General features: G+C 43.2%; 1 protein-coding gene across 12 annotated transcripts in view; it reads right to left on the reverse strand.

Annotated features, from left to right (window-relative positions):
* Positions 1 to 17180, reverse strand: part of NGDN (neuroguidin) — a 60737-nt gene that overhangs the window by 37407 nt on the left and 6150 nt on the right. For 10 of the 12 annotated variants that reach the window (XM_057488575.1, XM_036884628.2, XM_057488572.1 and 7 more), the window contains one exon: positions 17054 to 17111. In XM_057488575.1, coding sequence (XP_057344558.1) covers positions 17054 to 17111 — 58 coding nt within the window. Of the gene's footprint in view, positions 1 to 4896; positions 4994 to 16437; positions 16613 to 17053; positions 17112 to 17180 lie in introns of those variants that run through there. The other 2 variants (XM_036884635.2, XM_036884638.2) reach the window with 2 other exon arrangements.

A 17180-nucleotide genomic window follows, 5' to 3' on the forward strand; every position in this document is an offset into this window, starting at 1 on the left:
TTTGAGTAAAGATCTTTCTCTGAAACAAAGATAAGATAAGCTTGAAACATAATCTGCAAGTCACTCAGCCTTTCTAGGCCACAGTTACTTCATCTGTAAAGTAAGGATACTTTAGGACCTGCCTGTAGGCAGAAGGTTGAATGCCTCTGAGGAAGGTGTTTTTGTGGATAAGGTCACATTATACTTTAAGCTTTGCTTTGGACATTTCCTGAACTATATATACTAGTCCCCCATATCTGCAGGGGTTATGTTCCAAGACCCTCAGTGGATGCCTGAAACCATGGATAGTACCAAATCCTTTAAATACCATGTTTTTTCCTATACATATGTACCTATGCTAAAGCTTAATTTATAAATTAGGCATGGTAAGAGAGTAATAAGAACAATAAAATAGAACAGTATAACTATTTTCTGTAATAAAAACTATGTGAATGTGGTATTTCTAAAAATATCTTACTTGTACTGTACTTACCCTTCTCCTTGGGATGATATGAGGTGACAAAAGGCCTGTGTGATGAGATGAAGTGAGGGGAATGACGCAGGCAGTGTGATGCAGCATTAGGCTACTATGTTTCCAGACTGCGGCTGACCGCCAGTAACTGAAACCGTGGATGAGGGGGTATTAATACAGGGTAGATATTATTGCATCTTTATACACGACACAGCTAAAACACAGGCTGACTCCCCCAAATTCACCTGTGACAAGTGGCAGAGTGGAACCCAGATCTTCTGACTTAGAGTCCAGGCTACTTTTCTCTACCTCATATGGCCTGGATTGAAGCCAGAGACAACTCACATCTCAAAACGTGTCAATGGCATGGGCCAGACTAATGATGGCATTCTGCATTTAATTCACCATCTCCCTCAAAGAACCTAAAACATGATATACACATTTAAAAGCTGAGGGAGTTTTTTTGTGTTTCTTCCAATGGTGCAACATCACTCATCAAGACCCTCAGAAATGGCCTTCCTTTTATTGACAAATCGTAGTCAGTCAACTAATATTTACCAAGGGCTTTGCTAAGTACCTAGTTCCAAGCAAGGAGTACTGAGTACCTATCAAAAAAAAAAGACATAATTATAAATAACTCAATTCATGACATTAAGCTGTTTTCAACAGTAATTATCTAATTTCTTATCCTTCCTCCTTTTAGCCCATGCAGGCTGTGCCCTGAATCTTGACTATGGGCTTTGCGGTCAAGAAAGCCATCATATATGCCCAATTCCTGTACCTTCCTTGCACATGGTAGGTGCTCAGGAATGTTATGGATTAAGTGATCCAACTCTAGGTAAGAAAACTAAGACTTGAGAACCTAAGTCTCATCCCTCAGTCAGAATTCTTGCTACTTCACCACACCAGAGCTGCATGGAAGCATGTGAAGACCATCTCTACCCCTAGGTGTGACTGAAAAATGCTATGAAGGCTTCTGATCCACCAAAAAAATTCCTCTTTGGCACAAGGCAGTGCTTGTTCCCATATTAACTCCCCTCAAGAGCTCTGCCTCCACCATATCAGCTTCCCAGCTAATGTGCAGGCCCCTACGACTATCCACCAGGCCTGGACAGAGGCCCTGAAATCTCCCTGACCGTCTAATGAATCAGGTCAGTTGACCTTACATAGACCTGACACAAATGGTCCGCTCCAGAGTGTACTCTGTATCATAACGACTATTTGGACATGCCTGACTCCCTTCCAAACTGTGATCTCCTCTCTAAGAGCGAGTTCATGTCTTATCCCAGCACCTAGCACAGTGCCTAATACAAAAAGAAAGAGTACACACCTAGCAATGCTCCCTGTTATGCATACCGTGCTGCCCAACTGCCCATGCCTAGAGTCATTCCCTTAGGGCCTTCTGCAGAGATTTGCTTCCCAGACCTAGGTTAAGCCATTATGTCACTTGGGAAGGATACCATGAGAAATCAAATAAATTAGCAGTGATTAGCTGATTTCACTTATTCACTTTCTCCTAACAGAAATAAGACCTTTTGAGACTGGAAGTAGGGAAAAATAAAGGCAGGTAATGTCCAGAGGACAGGTGCCACAGTTGAAAGGGATCTAGCAGCCACCCTTGTCAGAACAGAATACAACAGCCCCTGACAGAAACTCAGGAAGGAGAGTGGCTGACTTTATCCACTCAGGGAATCTCTGCCCAGAGTTTAGCAATAAGGCGGCTGAGGATTCCCAGACACCTGCATCTTTTTGCTTGGTGCCAGACTCTCAGCCTTGGACTTTCCAGTTTCATCTCCTCCTCCCTTCTTCCCTCTGCAGATTGCAAAAAAACACCCCAGAGGCCTACTAGCTATTTTCTTCTTTCAGCAGCTCCTGGTTAGGAGGAAACAGAATTGGCCAATAGGATACTGGCTCAAATCAGCCTCATCCATTTGAAGTCCTGGCCAACCAGAGGCTGAGATGGCAGTAAGAGATAGGCGGGAGGGAGTGCGGGAGCTCAAAGTACATTCCTCACTGCTTACAGCCAGCGCTGGACGCTGGATCCAGGACCACTGGTTTACTGCCAGCTTGGCAAGACTTTTTGATAAGCTGGTTAATTAAGTCTCTGTAACAGAATACTTCCTCCAATCCTGAACCTTACTAGGGCTCCTGTCCCAATTACCTCTCCATACACAAAGAAGGACAAAGAATATATATTGGGGGTGAGGGCAGCGGGTGGAGGGTGGAGGTGACATATATATATATTTTTAAATAGAGAATGACTGAAAAAAAGACTCCATTATAGGGTGGTGAAAGGAGACCGGGCAAAAAGTCAAGAACTTGAAATCCAGGACCCGTCTCTGCCCCTCACAAGCTCTGCGACCTTGGGCTGTCCACTTCACTTGCCTGAACCAGTTTGCTCATGGAAATGAGGGCACTGGGCCATATGATAACCACACGTACCAAGTGCCTCACATATGCTAGCACAACAAGAGATGCTTTATACTTGTTTCTATTCCTCAGAAAAATCCAAGGAAGTACTTATTGTCTTCATTTTGCCAACAAAGTAACTGAGACCCAGAAAAGGTAAGTAACTTGCCAAAAGCTGTGCAGCCAGGAAGTGGCTGAATGTCAAGGTCAGTTTTTTTCAGATCCCAAAGCCACAAGGCAACGTATATGCTTTTGTTAAATGACCTCCAAACTCCCTTTCAGCTCCAATGCTCTGAAATTTCTTGAATGATCCCTCACTGTTAGTTTTTTCTTCATTCATCAGTTCATGACATCAAGATCTAGAAGCTAAATTACTGAATTTGTACTTTCTATGGCTACACAGACAAACACTCCAAATTACTCAAGGATTCTAGGTCCCCAGGGCTAGAAAGGCCTCTTATTCCCTCCATATAGTTACTCTTCCATTACTCACACGCAAGAAAAAGCAAGGAATGCCTTAAGGAATAGAAGGGTCCCTGCATCACCTATCTCCTTTATTTTTTCTCTACTATAAAGGCAACTAAACCTGTTAATTTCTTCTCATTTAATTTCACTAGTGCTTGTCTTTGCTGTTTGTTTATTCCTGTGTTTGTGATACAGTCAATAGGGCTTAAAGTTGCCCAGCCCCTTTCCATCAGGGCAGGCCCACTTTCACTCTGGGTACTAGCCGGTGCTGCCTGACGCTCAAGAGGCCTCGGGATGACCCTACCTGTCAGTGACTTCCCATTAAGGAAGCCTACCTCACACTTCTACAGATCACAAGAAGGAGAAATAATAGCTACTAAAATGTATTAAAACAGAAGAAAAGCAATTTATTAAATCAAAGTGTAATGTATATCTTCAACTTGCCTCTCCCTAGGTGCTGACAGGTAATGGACAGAAGTCATTCCAGCTGTAAGCAAGGTTATGCCTAAACCATTCCAGGCATTATGAGCAACTGCAAAAGAGAGATGCAGACAGTCAGGAGGCTATTCCAGAAGAGACACAGGATTTAGACAATTACACTCTTTAAAAAAAGTCTATCTCAGAGAACAGGCCCAGGACAGAGGTCAGAAAAAATAGGGGAAAAGTTACCCTAGAGTTTAATCAAAAGAGATCTGTCAATATTTGGCTTGTTCAACAAGAGACCATCCAGAAGAAGCAATTAACATAAAGCAAATTCAGGGAAGGGCTGCAGTGTGTCCCATGCTGGCATGGGAAATGGCACTCTCATACACCGCTGGTGAAAGTATCAACTGCTTTAGCCTTCTTTGCAAAGCAACCTCAGTCTCCATTAACATTTTAAACTTCTATTCAGCAATTCCACTTCTAGGCATTTATGAGAGAAGTAACTCAATGTTCTTTACAACAGCGGTGTTTATAATAATTCCTGTCCTTGGGAAATAGTTATATAAACTATAGACATTATGTAGCAGTTAAAAGATTGAGCAAGATCTTTAGGTAGAGACATGGGAAGATTTTCAAGATACATTATTATGATAAAAGAGCAAGTTATAAAACTCTAGGTACAGTCTGCTCCCATTTATGTAAAAATAACTATAAAACCCTCACAAAACCATGTATTTCTGTACATACATAAATGCATAGAAAACAGCCCAGATACACATGAATTTGGTAACAGTGGTTACAAGAATTGGGCGAGTGAGGATCAAGAGGGTTTCTCTTATCTGTATTGTTTGAAATTTGCTTTAGAAATGTATTCGTGTGTAGTGAATAATAAAAGAAAAAAGCCCTAAAAAATGAACAAAATCAAAAAGCTACCTTTACATATGACACAAAAGATGTTCAAGATATGTGTTTAGTAAAAAAGCAAGTCACCAAACACCAGGCATGGGAGCTGAGGGTGGGTGGGTGGAGGGGAATGAACATCAGCCTAGAGTAAGAGGCCTGAGTTCAAATCTTTACTCTGTCACTCAATGGCCTCTTGATCATGGGCAAGCGGCTGAATCTCTCCAAAATGGTGGTTTAAGAATTACCTAGTTCATGGGGTACTAGGAGCTTTAAAAGAGAATGTATAAGGTACTTTCCATGGAACCTGGCATAGACAAGCACTCAATAAATGGCAGCCATTATCTGCAATAAAAATAATAAATTCAGTATCAAAAAACTGGATCCCTGAGATCATTTCAAAGAGAATCTTTATGACACTTGATTATGATTTAGTCTTAACATTAATCATTATTATTTTTTAAATTACTAATTCAGTGAGTTTCAGTCATTAAACTTTAAAGCTGGAAAGGATCCCAAAGGTTCATCTAACTTGGTAGTTCCCAAATTTGGCCGTATAGTAAAATTAGCTAGCCAAGCTTTAGGGGCAAAAAAAGACATTCATTCAAAGGTTCTACTTCAGACTGGATTAGAATTTCTATGAGGTGGGACTGAATGATTTCTATTTTTTACAAACCTGTATCTATACATGTGCTTATACATGTATAGGACACCTCTGGGAAGGAGTTCAGAGAACAAAGATGGAAGGAAATTTCACTGTATTCCCTTTTATAAGTCTGAATTTTTTTAATTCAAAAAAGAAATCCTATTAAACAATTAAATAATAATCAGCTTCCCCAGATGAATCTAATGCAGTTAGTGCAGAGACCAGAATGGGGGTCTTCATTCTTTGCCCCAGAAATTTCACTTAAGAAAAATCCAAGATTTAAGTACAAAGATGTGGGTATACCTCATAGAAGGAAAACAAATAACAAACCTGGAAACATCCTAAATGTTTAACAATAAGAAATAGTTTTACAAATTATGGCATATCCACAATGGAATATTACATGCTCATTAAGTATTTTTTAGTCCAATTTTTTAATAGTATAGGAAAAAATATGACACAATGTTAAGTGAACAAAATAGGATACAAATGTGTACAAATGACCTCATCATAATTTTGGAGTGGGAAGATGATGGGAAATGCCTACAAAAAAGCAAAAGGAAATACAGGACATACGAAAACAAGCCTGGGTTGGCTCTACACTCTACACTCCTCTGCCTCTCGTAAGCCTGGCCCTTCTTTAGGAACTTGGTTCAAACCCCACTGAGGAGCCTAAGCAATATTACCCTGTTTAATCGACTACCTTACTCATCACATCCTTTCTGTAATTTTAAAAACAAGAGTTCCCTTCAGAGCACAATTACTGCCACAACTAGGAATGTCACAGACTCTGAGGCAACTGTTACACCTTGGTATATGGCTGTATGTAAATCAGCACTTGTTGAATCACTGCGAACGTGTAAGGTTTTAGGCTTTTGCATGTTTACTTCATTCAGAACACCTGGGTTTCTGCCCTCAAGGAGCTCCCATCTCTGGGGACAGATAAGACACACAAGAAAGAATAAGTGACAATAGATAAGAACACAAAAGCAGCACATGTAATAGGTGCCAAAGGAGTTCATACACATTGGCACATATATACCCAGAGGTACTGCATTTTATTGCATACATCTTTTTTTCCCCTGGACCAAAATATAAACCACTGATATAGTAGCTCTAACTCATTCCTTATTTTTGTACCTATACCTAATGCCTAGTATGTCTGGCAGACAGTAGATGCTTAATAAATGTTTCTTAAATGATATACTATGCTCTGCACAGTTAATAAGCAAATATTTTTGAGTGAATTAATTATTGCAGTATAACAGTGGGGATGCTGTCTACGTGAATGGTGGTTGGGGGTGTGGGCAACATGGTACTTGCTTCTGGTGTTTCAGACTGAAGAAGTTTGGGAAACATGGGGTAGCTGCCATCAGGAGCCTTCTCTAAGCTGCTGTTCTCCTCTCAGACTTCAGTTCTTGGTGGATGACTAGACGATGGGTGGTGGGGTGAGTTTAGATCTGTACTGAATATCATTTTCTTTACTTTTCAGAGAATAGCAATACCAAACAAGCTGTCCACACTTATTTCAGCTGAGCCACAGTAGTGACCTCATCGGAATCTTCTGCACCAGCCATACCCTTGTCAATCCCCACCCCAAGCTCCCTTCTTCTGCTCCATAGATAACTCCAGCTATTCTCCTGTCTCTACCCCTTAGTCAAGGACAGAAGCCATGCTAGCTATCAGGCAGTCATCTTTCTGAAGACCTAACTAGGAATCAGTGCTCTAAACCTCCCAGGGAAGCAATTAACCTGATTTGAGGAGAAGACTCACCCCAAAACACTGACAGGACCACAGAGAGCAAACTCTAAATTCACCCTGAATGCAACAAGGACAGGGAACCAAGAATGAATCCCCAATTTCCCACCCTGGATTTTCTGGGTTCTCAAGGACACAGACCTCATTTGGAGATTAATATCTAGCTAGCTAGGAAAGACCTTCTACATTCATCACCTCCTCTGGCTTGGGGCAAACTTTAACCATTCTAGACAGATGAGAATTCATCTCCCAAACAGTTCCTTTAGTGGAGCGTGCCACTGCCTTGCAAGAAGGAAGTTCTCCTTCATTTCTAACTTGAAGCACTCCTATTAAAATGGAATTTATTTCTTTGGAAGACATTCAAGGCAGGAAATGAGCATCCTCTATATTATTATTTCTCAGGTTATTCACACATGCTAAAGTTGGAGACCCACAACTCTACCTCTAACCTTTAGAGGCTTCAAGATACTTTCATTTCTCCAGTGTTATAATGCTAATTCTTTCCTTCTTAATAGGTTCTGCTTCCCATGATTTCCCCTCTCAGTCTCTTCATACCTCTCTCAGGCTTCTTTCCCCTCTTAGATTGTTCTTCCCTCATCAACCTTTTATTCCCCTTCCCTCTACCTTCCCATCCCCAAGTCTATTCCAAGTGGACAGAAGCCTTGCTGTACCACCTCTTACTTTTCTGATCTGGCATTCTTTCCTGTAGGAATGCTAATTAGCATATGGGATTTAATTAATTCAGCAGCTAATTAAGAATGGGAGAGGAAGAGTGGACGAGAAGGAGGGTGGGAGGCAGAGCCTGCTTCAGTGCAGAAGGCACCACAGATGGTTCTGGGTTGGCTGGCACCATGCCACCTCCCTCCACCACCCCCCTCCAACAGCATGCACAGCGAGGAGGGAGGGGCAAAAGCAAGGGGCATAGACTGGCAGAGCCTCTGGACAGACTTGTTCAGTCCTGCCGCTGCTTTGTGCTGGGGGGAGAAAGAGGGAAAAAATGAGAAAGGGAGGGAGAGACACAACAGACCCACTCAGGAAAAGCAAAGAAGGGGGCATTGGAACTGAAGGACTCCTCTCCTCTTCAACAATGGAAGAAACAAAGAGGAGAGCTTGTTCGTCTCCAAGGAGAGCCAGCATCTTGCAGTTCCCTGCTCCTAAGGACCACTGAGGACAAGACGGGAAAAGATAGCCACTGATCCTCTGGAGAAAAAGGGGTAGCTTTCTCTGACAACCAAGGACCCACTCTGCAGCCATTCCTCCCACACCATGCTGCCTCCTCAGCGTGAGCAAGCACTGAGGAAGCTAGCTCCTGAAAATGAAAGATGGGGGCAGAGGGAGTAGGCACAGATGGGTGACGGTGGGCAATGGACAAGAAGGAGCTTTCAAGGAAGAGGAATGGAGGGTTTATATGAGCAGGGAAGGGAGAAGTGAGAAAGCAAGAGAGAATAAAGAATGGAGAAGGAAGAGGAAGCCAGAGGCAGAGCCAAGATGGATAAAGAGGGCTGCAGTGTCTGTGCAGAGGACTTGCACACTGATCCTGCCCAGCCTAGGCCGGGCAGAGGGGGAATGGCAGCACTGCAGGCAGGGGCAGGAGCAGATCCTTCAGAGGGTCAACTAAGGTGCCAGAGACAGGGGACTCATCCACAGGATCTTCCTAAATACTGGATATTTCTGCGAACCCAGGAATTAATCATAAGCAATGGAGAAAATCTTCCAAATGAACAGAAAAGGAGGCTAGGATGACAGGAGGCTGCAGAACCCAATTCCAGGAGCTCCTGCGGGGAGATGGGTGAGGAATGGGATTTTTAGCAGCATCCAGCTGGCTCTATAAGGGTGTCATTGATACTCTGAGGGAAATATATCCATTAGGGGATTGACTTGAGGGATGAGAAAGAGAGGAAAGCCTGGGTTTCAGACCCTTTGGTGGGAGGCATCTAGGCAGCTTTGGAGCTTAAAGCCTTGGAGGGAATAAAGGAGGGCAAGAAGGAAGCCTGCCATCAGTGAGCGATTACACAAGACTGGACAGAGAGAAACAGTAGGAGGGTGTGAAGTCAAATGAAGCTTTTCTGGTGTTAACTGCCAGAGAACTGAATGCAGTGGCAGAAGAGGGTCACTATAGCTAAGAGACAGGGTTTTCCTGGCTAGGAATTCTTATTTGATCTCTTTACCACCTAGGGCTTCCTATAAGAACTAGTTGTGAGTGAATCAAAATTGGGAGAGGGAAAGTAGAAATTCAGGGGCTTTTTATTCTCCTGAGCTCACCCGTGGGGCCAAACCTAAGGCTGGCAGATGAGACAAAGCAGTTTTCAGAGTAAGTTGCTATAGGCTCACTAAAACTAGAAATGTATGAATGCTTTCTGAGCCTATTTTCTAGTCTAGGTTTTAATTAACAGTAAAAACTATAAGAATATCTATTAATATAGCCAGGATTATCAGTACTAGTAGGAAGAAGTATGGTTCATAGAGCCTTTTGTTATTTTAGTGGTCCTGGGACTTAAGAGTTAGTTACAAAGGTGAGAATGGAGACTCTGGAGTTTCCAGCATCCACCACCATGTGCTATCCAGCCCAAAGATATTTCTGAGAGGGACAAGTCTTAGGTGAAGGGGTATATCAGTTAGCAGTAAGGTCAAATTAAATCTGGAATGGGAACTAGAAGCGGGCTTTGGAAATCCCTACCTTGGCACTGGGCTGTGGAACACAGAGAGGAATGCTAGCCCCTTCCTGGTGAGCCAGGTACCCCAGCCCGCCCACATACCCCAGCACTCCCACAGCTGATGCCCTCCCTCAGCAGCCCAACCAAGGCTGCCTTCCACAAAAAACCTGACGGTGCTGCTGGCTTCAAGGCTGTCAGTGACTCAGGGGATGAAATGGGAACATAACTTTCCAAGAGGTAGTCAACAAAAAGTCAGACCTAGATGTTGGAGAGGATACAGATTCTTATTTCAGCTCTGCTAATGATTTATTTGTACAGTTCTGGGCAAATCACTTCCCCCATAGGGCCTAAGAGGAAGAAAACAAAACCAACCAATTTTAGCTGCAGTACCATAAGCATCTAGAGAAGAAATGGTGAAAACTTAATTTATAACCCCTCTGGAAGAATTCTAAAGCTGGAAAGTCTCTATCATTTGTGCAACAAATATTTACTGAACCTTACTTTTAAGAGAGGGACCTTAACAGGGCTCATCATCTAAGTTACATGAGTCCATGACCCTAACCAGAGCCCCTGAAGAGAACAAGACAGGTCTCTGGAAAGGGCAATAGGAAAATCAGCTGAGGAAATAAAGAGGCCACTGGGCCATCTGCCTCCACCAATATACCCACCTTAGGAAGGCCAAAGAGGCAAGCAAAGGCAGATTTCCATAGGTACCTCTGAGGTTCAGATAACAAAGGGAAGGGTGTGGTATGAGTCGCTGGTTTTCACTGTGGCTCTTTCCAGGGCTCTGTTGGACAGACAAACTCTGCCTCTCTCCATAGTCCAGGAGTCAGCCTTGACTCACACATGCTAGGGAAATGGGAGCCAGTCATTCTGGGCCTGCCACGTTAGCTAAGGAAGATCTCCTTTCACCAGGGAATGAATGAAGAAGGCTACACTGTCTATCTTGTGGGCAATTTCTAGGGCATACACAAAGCAAGGTCTCAACAATATTATCCAGGGACTTACTAGGATACTACCAGTCCATACAATAATTCAGTAAGAGGAAAATTAGCTATCCTAGAAATTGGGTAACTTTACAATCAACAATGCCGCTGAGTTAGCTGACAGGCTGTACTGGTCACATAATGAATAGTCTCCAGATAAACTTAAGAAGCAACGTGGGGCCAGAGCGAAGGTCATGGTCTGATGAGTTTGGGTTATATCCTGGAAAGACTGAACAAGAAAAGGAGATGTGATTGAGAGGGACAACTACATGAACTCAGCTGAGATAAAGAAGCATGAAATGACAAAAATAGGAAGCAGGCTCCAGTAGCCAACAGAGGTCCTACAGCCAGAACTGTGTTCAGCAGTGAGCAGACAGCCAGGGTGCCCATCAAGCAGGTGTCAGAGTTGCTCCAGCATAGACCTGCTGCTGAGGATTCAAAAGATTAATAACAAGACCTCTCCTAAGGGATCAGAGAACAGGTTTTACAGCATGGTTTTTCTCCAGTCTTCAAAATACAAGATAACAAAAGTACCACTATCTTTAGCAATCAAAACCAAAAGTTTTTGGATGGAGCCCTTATTATCTGAATTCTTGTGACTCCCTGTCTCCCATTTTCCCAGCACGTGGAGCCAAATTCTATAGATTCAGATAACATAGTATCCCTTGCCAGCTGAATTCACACTGTCCAAACCCAGGAACTGAATAGATCTGGACAGCAAAGGATTCCTTTACTTACCCATCTTCATTCATTTCCCTCCCAGAGCTTTGTCACTCTCCTGACCTAGCCCTCAACACTGACCCCTTCGTTCCCCTCACCCTCTTCTTTTCTGACCCACTCTCATGCACAGCCCCTTTTCATTAGGTGAGTCATCTGTAAGATGCCAACAGTAGGAGAGATAAAGAAAAAGAAAGGGTGAAGGAAGAGTGTAGATAATAGATAGGGGAGTTAGACAGAAACCCTGCAGACAGACAGAAAGGGAGAGAGAAACAGACAGCAAGAGAGCTGAAAGCAGGGGGAGGGGAAGATGGCACTGCGGAAAAAGAGCGCCACAAAATTAATTTGAGGAAGGGAACAGTAGAGGCGACTACAGTGGAATAACAATCAGGCAGTGGAGGGCTGGGGAGAGGGGGAGGGCACCAGTGGGAAGGTGCTGGGGAGGAGGGCCTGCTGGCCCGGTGACAGCAGCACCACCTATGGGCAGGCAAAGGGCTACAGAGGCAACAAAAGCTGCCCCCACCTGGGGACGGGAGTCTGGGGGGCAAGGCGGGAAGGAGAAGCCATGACTTCTGCCCTTCAAACCTCTCTCAGTCCCATAACACGCAGGCTAGAGAATAAATTTTATATGGCTCTCCCGGGAAAAGAGGGACTTAACAAGGTAAGGGAGGGAGGACAGAGAACTCCTGGCCTTTTCCATTCCAAGGGGGTTTCCCCCTCAGCATTCAGGAAGTAGAAAAGAAACGGGTATGAAAGGGGAGGATTGCCAGGTGCTGACAGGAGCAACTGCACCTGCTTCTTCTTTCAGTAGCTGAAGAAAGGATTTTATCTTTATTTCCAAGTGATTTCCTTTCCCCACTGGATACTGGAGTACAGCTCCCTCCCTGGGGCAGTGGATGCTCCTCACTCAGCTGCTTTCTCCCATCAATGCCTTGAAACTCCTAACCATCATCAGAAACCCCCAGGGAGCCACCAAGCTCGGTGATGGAAAGGGAAGGGTCCCCTCACCAGTCAAACAGACCTGGGAAGGGGATAGGGTGTTAGGAAAGAGAATGCAAAAGCTCTGCAGAGGGAGGGGAGAGGGGAAATGTGATTGGTGATACTTGCGCTTCCAGAGGAAGGATATGTCATATTTTTAATAATAATAAATACATGAAGACAGCTTTGCCAGCACTGCTCTGGCTCCTTGGGTAGTTGGGGGGAGGGGACCCATGCAGCTGCAGAACAGACCAGTATCTCCCCTCCCCCATTAGGCAGGCTCAGGATCGCAGCAGCCACCCCTCCCCTGAAACCGCAGTCCTCCCCCCAACAGCCCACCCTCTAGCGGTCCCTTAACAGAGCTCGGCCCCTCTCCTCTCTCCCTCTCCACTCCCTTCAACCCTACACCACATGCTTTCAGCACTGATGCTCCTGTAACACAGTCTCACTCCAGCTCTCAGAAACCCTGGTACCCACATAGTACTCGCCAGTCCTGAGGCCCAGCTCTTTCCTGCCGGTGCCCTTCACAGCTGACAGTAATCACCCCCATACCACACCCCACAGAAATAATCCAGTACATTTCTGCATTTCCTGAATTCCATCAAAAAGGATTGCTTTTTCCCCCATTTTTATTTCAATGTGACCTCCTTTCTCACAACCTTTAATATAATGGCCATCAAATGTGCTTGTGTGTTCAGGGGGTGTCTGGGCCTCAGGACTAGGGGACTAGTGCCACCTATTGACCCAAATTTGTTCAAGATAGACCTTTAATATACTTCTTACACAGCAATGCACTGTTATTTCAAAAGCATCAATAGCTTAAACATGCAAAGGCATGGCTCTTGGGGCTTCTCTGAGACCCTCTGAACAATGAGATCAAAGAAATACAAGAGCAAGACTGGGCACAGAGCCAGAGCAATGATGCCTTTCTCCACGCACAGGCCGAAAAAAAGGCTGAGCCCAAGGAATGAAAAAGGAACCTAAGGTTTTATAAGCAAAGAAGAGTAGGGGACAGTTTTTCTCAAGGGCTATAAAAAACCTTATGCATCACAATATGAATGATATTATCAATAGAGCAGAAGGCAGGATTTCACTGGTGCTTCTGCCAAGTTGGCTAAATCCTTGAATAAGTGTAAACATGAATCTGAGATTTATACATCAAATAGGTATCAGGGAGGAAGGGACACTCAGGACTGCGGCTGACCCTCACTAATCCACTATTATGTGGAACTGGAGGCTGGACAGATTAACTAGGCTCTGCAAAATGGGTCTACACCACGCAGCTCTATAGATTGGTTTAGCCATGTACCTTCCCCAACCGAAGGCAAGAAAAAGCTCGAGCTCTCCATGGTGCTGAAAACAGACACAATCAGATCATTCTTTCCTCACGAAAAAAAAATTTTTTTTTTCTAGTAAGATATCCAGGAAGATGGCTGTGAACTCCTGAAAGGCATTTCCCCAAGCCTTCATAAAAATCATAACAAAAAGCTTTAGAGACAACAACAGGCCTCGGTCAAACCCTCTTCCCCACTTCCTCGGATGAAAATCCAAGGCAGAGATGCTAAATTACTTGTTAAGAAAAAAGCCAAGACTGTCTTTACAGTCACATAATAAAACTGAACAGGTGCTCATGTGAACTAATGATAGACATTATTTAATGAACACTGGAGATGATCTGTTGTTAACACTCCACTGAGGAAATCGGACTTTCATGGGGTCTTCGTGATCAGAGAACTGAATTTATGAGTGGGAGTAAGGGAAAGAAGAAAAGTGAACAACAGCCATAAAGAAACCCTGAATTTCTTAGTTCCCTTGTAGCTCCTCAGAATTCTTGGGTAAAGCAGGCCCTGAGAAAATGGAGCTCCAGAACACTACATCCCCACTTTAACTAAAGTAACACTCATGCCTGTTTTATACACTGAGAATCCACATAAAACTTTGTCAACAATGTATTCTGAACATTCTTTGATGACTCTGGTGCAAACACCCTCACAAAGTATTCAACTTTTTGTTGGAGATCTCTTTCAAATAATGCCTGTCATCTAGGAGCTTAAGGATAAAAAGATGTCCTGCAAATTAAAGACTGGATTGAATTAATGTAAGATCCACAAAGGAAGGGGTTTTTGTCTGTTCAGTTCAGTGCTGTACTGCCAAGAGGGCAGAATACTGTCTAGAACTTGTGGTTTCTTTGAAGGCAGCATCTTGAATAGAAATGGGGCAGTAGGGAGGGGGGAGCTAGAGGTTACAATCTTAGAACATATATATTTTTGGAGGAAAAAAAACCAAAGACTTTCATTAACCCTAGGACCCGGAAGGGCCTCCACACTCTGTGTTCCACAAGAACTGGGTCTTTAATGTAGAGGCGATGTAACCTTGGGCAAATTACTTAACCTAAGAGTCTCAGTTTCGCCACTAGTTAAATAGACATGGCATATATTTTGTAAGGATTAGGTATAAAGCACTTAACTCAGTATGTAACACAAAGTCAGATTTTTTTTAAAAAGGCAATTCCTTTCCCTTGGCAGCTACTATAATCCAAAAATCTTAATTAGAAGCAAATGCAATAGTTAATCCAAAGAAGCAAATGTGGTGGTTCTACCTAAGGCTTTTTTAAAACTAAAATTCCTGTCTAGTTAGTTCAGACAGAAAGGGAAAAGAATCTTAAAAACCTATTTTTGTGACTCTTTGCTTATCCATTCAAAGAAATAGAAGTATGAGGGCCCTGGGTACATTAGGCTCCCTCTGGTCTGCCAGGGAATAAAAATTAGAGGCCCCAGAAGCTCTTCTTGGTAGCATCCATGAGAAAAAGCTCTAGGCTCTTTGGTTTGAAGGAAGACTCAGAGAATCAGTCTAACACATTCAGTTTTCCACTGAGGAAAATTAAAGGCTAGGGATGTTAAGCGATTTGTCCAAAATCACAGAGTTAACAGAGAACAGAACTACAATGTCTCCTCTTTGTACAAGGCTGCAGCTGACTGACAACAGACTCTGCCCCAATTGGGCACACCAGTATAAATCAATTCACAGGGCTTAGAATCCACAAGGTTTAGGGATGTACTGACCCGAATCGTATCCCTTTCCATGGCACTGCCCAGGAATGCCAGACATTAAAGTTAGGTGTTTGTGAGACCCCCAAGCCCTTACAAAACCCCAGGGAATTCATTCTAGACTCAACTTCTGTCTCTTTCCATTCTTCTCTCCACTTTCTGTATTATCCAGGGCCTAAGGGATCTCCCACCAACTGAGGTAATTCTCCGGACAGAGGACAAGAGCTCAGATGTGTAACTCCCACCAAGTCTCCTGATTTGGGGTGGTATTTCTGAGATTTTCATTCTTTCAGTCTTCAAGCTAGGAATTTTCTGCCTACTTGCTGGCATCCTCTTGTAAGCTCTTTGTAAAAAGACTGGCCCTTACTGACTAGTAAATGGAGGCCTTATTTGAAAGAGGGTCAGTGAGGCTTCAAAACTACACAACTATACTGATTGTTCACACTCCAGCCTTCCCATTCACTCTACTATTCTCTCCAGATAAACTCTCTCTACAACTAACCAAAGATCAACCCTATGTTGATGCTATTTCTGAAAAGAAAAGAAAAGAAAAAGAAAAAGAAAAAGAAAAAGAAAAGAAAAGAAAAGAAAAAAACATTCAGAGGTGGAGGACAAGAATATCTCTTGCTGAGGAGGAAAGGTTCTATCTACCTTTTGGTGAGTCAAACACCAAAGGTTTCCTGAGCTGCTAATGCCACCTGGTGGCCAGCAAGACACATTAATAAAACTTAAAATCCATGTATTTTAGATTGTGTTACTTGTATATTCCAACAAATCATACAGGAACCTGGGGCAACGTGGGTACTGTGGTAATCTCTCAATTTTTCCTGTTAAATAACCAATTTCTAGTTTCTGAGAAAAATAATTACCGAAAAACAAAAAAACAAAAAACAATATGAAACCCAACTTTTCTCACTCTCCCCCCAAAATTTCATCTTTCCTTTTTCATTATCCTCTCACCAAAAACACCTCATACCCAATGAAGCCAGTCATACAATACATGTGCAAAAGGGGCTTTAATTCGTAGGTAAAACCAATTTTATTAATAGAGATCTTTCCACATGTCCAGAGCAAACAATTAATGAATTCCAAGGAAAAAACCTACAGTGAAATGAGAATCCCAGGACGACAAAAAATGATATATAAGTACACCCATAATCACCGCCGCCTCCGAAAACCTGAAAGGAAGGGAAACCGAGAATGAGGCAAAGGACAGTTGGAAAAACTGAAGTGACAGATAAAAAGGGCATCTAGAGAAAAGGGCTCCAGAGGCCTGTACCTCCTCTATTTCCTCCCAGGACAAATGACTACAGTAGGAATGAAATTAAAACAGGATAATGGTTCCTTTAAGTGACACTATTACAGTTCCATTTAAGGAGGCCTGGGCAGGAACTGTGAGACCTTGGAGACAGAATCCAGTTACTGCTCTGTGAATGATGCTGATTTTCAGCTTGGGAAAGAAAAGAAGTAAAAGCTCACCTCTAAAAAGCTTAATACTTAGTATGGAAGAGATACTATAGGAGCTGGTAAGACCAAGTATGGCAAATCTAGAGAGCTGGCATCCCAATTCATACTCCCCACCCTGCACTGGACCACCAAAGCCTAAGCCATTCACTGACCTTTCCTCTTCCGACCTTTCTTAAGTATCTTCTTGTGCTTCTTAATAGGATTCTGATCCTGGAGATAGATGGAGTAGTGAAGGAATAGCACCGCACTTCCAAGTGTCAGCACCCCTCCCCAAGCTCC

The sequence above is a fragment of the Manis pentadactyla genome, chromosome 11 (assembly GCF_030020395.1).
Source record: "Manis pentadactyla isolate mManPen7 chromosome 11, mManPen7.hap1, whole genome shotgun sequence".
Classification (NCBI taxonomy): Eukaryota; Metazoa; Chordata; class Mammalia; order Pholidota; family Manidae; genus Manis; species Manis pentadactyla.